At 35.7% G+C, this 6,000-nt stretch overlaps 1 protein-coding gene across 8 annotated transcripts in view; it reads right to left on the bottom strand.

Moving 5' to 3' along the window:
- Positions 1-241: 241 nt before the first annotated feature.
- hd (humpty dumpty) overlaps positions 242-6,000 on the bottom strand; it is a 31,307-nt gene continuing 25,548 nt past the window's right edge. For all 8 annotated transcript variants that reach the window (XM_069832743.1, XM_069832742.1, XM_069832737.1 and 5 more), the window contains exons 9-10: positions 3,718-3,931; positions 242-2,064 (exon numbers count right to left, since the gene is read on the bottom strand). In XM_069832743.1, coding sequence (XP_069688844.1) covers positions 1,850-2,064; positions 3,718-3,931 — 429 coding nt within the window. In that variant the 3' untranslated portion in view covers positions 242-1,849. The remainder of the gene's footprint in view (positions 2,065-3,717; positions 3,932-6,000) is intronic.

Below are 6,000 nucleotides of genomic sequence, written 5' to 3'. Positions count from 1 at the left end.
GAAGAGGATAAAGAAAATGTGTATATATGAAGATTTATTCTCACTGTTATTTGACTATGTTTTAAGGTTAAATGTTTATTAAATGAAAATTAAAATATTATGTTTAATTTTATTATAAAATATGTGATATTTCAATTAGGTTTCGTAAATATAAAAATATAATTTGTTTTTATATTGGCACTTCACTGGTTTTTGTCTGAACAAAAAGTTACAAATAACCATGTTCCTTCCCCCCCCCCCCCACGACTGCAATGTCTTCCATGCTTGTAAAACTGACCTATTAATGAAAAATCCTTGACAACCCACATAATATACATTCATTCATTATAACTGAACCTTTTATTCATTTCTTACAAACAACCATGTCCATACTAAATTTTTTTATGCCTGCTATTATTCAGTTGAGAAGCTTTTGTCATTTAGTCTGGTTTCAAAAAATCTTAAAGTTAGAATTTATAAAACAGTTATATTAGCGGTTGTTCTGTATGGCTGTGAAACTTGGACTCTCACTTTGAGAGAGGAACAGAGATTAAGGGTGTTTGAGAACAAGGCGCTTAGGAAAATATTTGGGCTAAGAGAGGAGAATGGAGAAAGTTACACAATACAGAACTGCAGGCATTATATTCTTCACTCGATATAATTAGGAACATTAAATCCAGATATTTGAGATGGGCAGGGCATATAGTACGTATGGGTGATAGTTTGGGGAGGCTGAGACATAGATAGAAGGATAATATTAAAATGGATTTGAGGGAGGTGGGATACGATGCTAAGGACTGGATTAATCTTGTTCAGGATAGAGACTGATGTCAAGTTTATGTGAGGGCGGCAATGAACCTTCAAGTTCTCTAAAAGCCATTTGTAAGTAAGTAAGGCAAACTTATAATTGGCACTTAACTAGTTTTTTAGTTCATTTTTAGACCCCTTCATTTGTCCTGAAAGCAAGTAACTTCGGGGGCACGAAATGGTTGGTGAATTCTGCCTACAACCCACTCATTCGGGAATAAAATAATGTTCTGTTATAAATACTACTTTAATATTCTATAGCTGCTAAAATAGGAGATGCGATTCTTAAATTTGAAGTTCGTTTTAATATGAATAAAAAAGAATAAGTTCTTTAAATAAAAACATCACCTCAATCCCATCATTTTACAACTGAGTAACAAAGTTAAAATTTACTGCCTGAAATGATTTCTGACTAAAATGTAATTTTGGAAATTTCAGTGTGTCCCTGCAAATTTAAAACAGATTATACTAACATTTTTAAAACTAAAGAGAAACACTGTATATATACAAAAAAATTGCATATTTCCAGACATTAAAATACTGTATATATGAAAGGAGGAAATAACTTCATAGAAATTAACTTATGATAATGATATGATTACAAGAGAATGAATTTAAAAATGATAACAGGTTGTACAAATTTTATAAAGTTTAATTAAAAATTTTATATGGCTTTGAAACGAAATTTCTGTCATTTCATATTAATAATAAAATCAGTACGCACACATTATCAATGATAATATTAAATAACTTTGCTAAAATATGGCATTTGAACAGATTTCCAGTATGAAAAACATGTTACGATAACAAATACAAGACGAAGCAGTTTTGAACGAATAAATGACCTATCATGATCAACATGCAATGAAATCTTCTCAAAGAAGTAAAATGTTGTATAAAATTTGTTTTATAAAAACAGATAAAAGTGTGTCTCTTTTAAAATACCAATACAAGCACCCCTATTCCCACTTTTCGTTTCGTTACTTCACACATATTTCCTCCTTGAATGGTGACACATCATTAAAAAGAGTCTGCAGACAAATGGCAGCCTTAAAACAAGGCATTAAGACCACGAATATGTGGAGTCTACGTTTAACTTAAGGCTATCTACCAACTGGACCCTACTTGTATCTGGGCAACAGAACTTCTGGAGGACAGAAGGCTGGAGACCACAGTCACTCAAGTTCTCCTTCCCAAACACAGATGTCACATGTGTCTTCGTAGGAGTCCTTACAGGACCACTGCAACTGTCTGTCTTCTCTGGAGACTTCATACAGTCTGAAATACAAGAGTTACATCATCAGTAAGAATTATACATACCATATAATGATGATGATGATGATGATGATAATAATATATAATTAGAGCCCAAAATGTTTAGGCATTTTAATACTTAAAAAAGGCAGGCAAAAGGCAATTAAAAACATGAAAAAGGCACTGTAAGTTTAAGAAAAGGCATAATACTACATTTTATCATTCAATTTATATGATATTCATGCAACACACATTGTTTTTCGTTGCACATTACCCAAAAGTACCTACTTAGATTTTCTGATGTTAAATTCTGCCTTCTTGTACGAAATGGAAACATAAAAATTGGAGATTTATCCTTCGAAGAGGTTGAAAAATTCAAATATCTTGGAGCAACAGTAACAAATATAAATGACACTCAGGAGGAAATTAAACGCAGAATAAATATGGGAAATGCGTGTTATTATTCTGTTGAGAAGCTTTTATCATCTAGTCTGCTGTCAAAAAATCTGAAAGTTAGAATTTATAAAACAGTTATATTACTGGTTGTTCTGTATGGTTGTGAAACTTGGACTCTCACTTTGAAAGAAGAACAGAGATTAAGGGTGTTTGAAAACAAGGTTCTTAGGAAAATATTTGGGGCTAATAGGGATGAAGTTACAGGACAATGGAGAAAGTTACACAACGCAGAAATGCATGCTTTGTTTTCTTCACCTGACATAATGAAAACATTAAATCCAGATGTTTGAGATGGGCAGGGCATATAGCACATATAGGTGAATCCAGAAATGCATATAGAGTGTTAGTTGGGAGACCGGAGGGAAAAAGATCTTTGGGGAGACCGAGACGTAGATGGGAGGATATTAAAATGGATTTGAGGGAGGTGGGATATGATGATAGAGACTGGATTAATCTTGCTCAGGATAGGGACCGATGGCGGGCTTATGTGAGGGCGGCAATGAACCTGCGGGTTCCTTAAAAGCCATTTGTAAGTAAATCCTGCCTTCAATTGTATAGAACAGTTTTCATCACAGAATAAATCGTTCTACATGAACTGACGTAACTTGTGCATGTTTGAAGCAAACTCCTGTAGATGGACTGGACTTCTGTCTACCACAACTATAGTTTTGTCTAACATTATTTGGAAAAATTGTTTTATAATCAATAGTTCAGTTAAGTTCTAGTCTAGAGGAAAGCACTCTCGTAAGAAGTAATGGGCTTATTCATGATCACGTGACCCTCAACGTAAAAATGTTCAGTTCAGATTTAAGTTCAGTTCAGTTTAAGTTTTACATTCAGATTGGAGAAAAGTGAGGTTTTGCTGCCCCTTCTCCATACGAAGAGAGGGGGGGGGGGGAAATATGAATAATAATAAACAGTTTCTGATTGCTACACATCCAGCATTATATTATTCTTTCTTGCTGCCATTTTAGTATTGCCCTCAATGCACCATGGAAGGCAAACTACATAACACTGCATGATAATGATTAACGGAGTAATGATATAATGCTGGTAGGGGAAATGGGAGTACCTCACTAAAACCTACCACCAAGTGCCATCATTGTTCACTACAACTTCCATTTGGATCTGCCAGAATTGAAACCGGGTTACCAGTGTGGAAAGCCAATGATCTAACCATTCAGATAACAGTGCGCACTTAAAGACAAAAAATTAACTTACCTGTTGGTTCAGAATTTTCAGGGTTTTCCACAGACACTTCTCTGACAGATGAAAAGGGTCTGGTAGATTCCAAAGTGGCAAATGTCGCCGAGAACTCCTCCGAAGACTGCTGTAGCAAGCCACACAGGTTGTGAATGGCGTGAGGCAGGATGGGCCCACGCAGCTCTATGGAATGGTAGTTTTCCGAATCCACTTTAACAACACTCTGACGAACCTGTAAGCAACCCGAATCAAAGACTAGCATTACATCAGTGTGCCTTGTAAACGGAGACTCTGAGGTGAAGCCAACACTACAAAAATTGGAAAATATTTTTTATCATTACCATGAGTCAGTAAATTTCATTCAGTAACGAAAATTTCGAAATCTTAATCTGTGCAATCAGTAATGGTGGTAAATGTGTTTAGAGGTTGAGGAGTAAAATATAGTAAGCGTTGCGACTGTAGTTTTGAGAAAAACATAAAATATATTCCCTAATTTTTATATTGAAATAGAAAAAATACAAAATTAACATAGAAAGTAGACAAAAAATATTACTGAAATACGTGTTAAGTACACATTTTGAAGCACTTATAGTACAGATTTCATGACTTCGTAATTTATAGTTGGCGAATACTCTTCTTTATATCAAACAGCAGTATACTTTTTGACATGAAACATATAGACTATGAAATTAAGAAAAAGGACTAACTTTTTTTGCATCAAATGTCTTTCAACAAATTACTCTTTTGTCTTGATGTTTCAAGAGTACACTGCAGTTGCAACTCACTAATTTTCATCAACTTCATCTTCCCTGGTCCTGAGTTCATGTACAGTCTTTTTTTTTTAGTAGGTTATTTTATGACGCTTTATCAACATCTTCGGTTATTTAGCGTCTGAATGAGATGAAGGTGATAATGCCGGTGAAATGAATCCGGGGTCCAGCACCGAAAGTTACCCAACATTTGCTCAATTGGGTTGAGGGAAATCCCCGGAAAAAAACCTCAACCAGGTAACTTGCCCCGACCAGGAATCGAACCCGGGCCACCTGGTTTCGCGGCCAAACGCGCTGACCATTACTCCACAGTGTGGACATACAGTCTTAGAAAAAAGTTGTCACACAGATACTTTGCAAGTTCCAGGAAGGAGGCAGTGCGCATGATCAGAAATACAACGAAACAAAACTAATTTTATTATCTCAACTAGTCGTTCTCTTGTGAACCAAGGTCGCTCATCCTCTGATCATGCGCACTGCCTCCTTTCTGGAACTTACAAAGTATCTGTGCAACAAAACTTTTTTCTAAGACTGTACATACATAGGCTTCAGACCTTCATAAAATGAGGCATAATGTGAAGATATCAATTTCATATATTCTAATACGTCTTCCAGTTTACTTCCTTCAACTGGTCTTATATTTTTTTCCCATCTGGACCGATAGCAATGACAGCTGATATTGACCCTTTGCTCGTACATTAGCTTCACTGTATACTTAAGTGTTGTAAGTGTGGTGTCACTTAGATGAGTGGGGATTATTCTTACTGAATGATATTGTCTCGCGCAGTTCCAGAAGTGATCCATCCTGACAGACTGTCCTCTTGATTTCGTCACTTAGAGGTTGCTTACTAAATTTTACACGAAATGATCAGAATTATCACAAAATTCCAGGCCTTGTATGCAATCTGTTGGTGCGAATTTTAACTATTTCATCTTATGAATGCAAAGTCTATGGGTAGCGGAGACATCTAGTGACAACAGCTCATAATTCATCAAAATAGTGATCATCATCTTTTACTTCTGAACTCTTAAATTGTTGATACTTGTAAAGGTGCTTAAACTTGGCTCTGATTGACTGGATAGTGTGACTTTTGGTGTTCCAAATAAGTACTTTAGTACGATTCTTGGCATCTCTCAGTGCAGTCGGGACTCCATGAATCAAAGGCAGTGAAAAATATAGTCGGACTGCATTGGTGTTAATGCAGCTTATGTGGGTACCTCTTTGTTACTTGTTAGCTTAAACAACAAGTTTAAGCCCCCTCACCACGACAAGGTGAGTACCCACGAGAGGGTACTCTGCAGCACATATAGATGGATCTCTAAATCCTAATAATGGGACATCAGGAGTAGGGTATTATATTCCAAAATATCAAGAAAGTTATTTCATACCATGTTCATCCTCCTCCAGTCTTGACACTGAATTGCTAGCTATTGATGCTGCTCTTCAGTGTGTTACTCAATTTCTGAAAAATCTATTTGCATACTTACCGACTCCAAGGGGGCCATATTTAATATAATCAAATATGTACCA

Source organism: Periplaneta americana, chromosome 8 (genome assembly GCF_040183065.1).
Source record: "Periplaneta americana isolate PAMFEO1 chromosome 8, P.americana_PAMFEO1_priV1, whole genome shotgun sequence".
Lineage (NCBI taxonomy): Eukaryota > Metazoa > Arthropoda > Insecta > Blattodea > Blattidae > Periplaneta > Periplaneta americana.
This window is presented reverse-complemented; position numbering and strand designations above follow the sequence as displayed.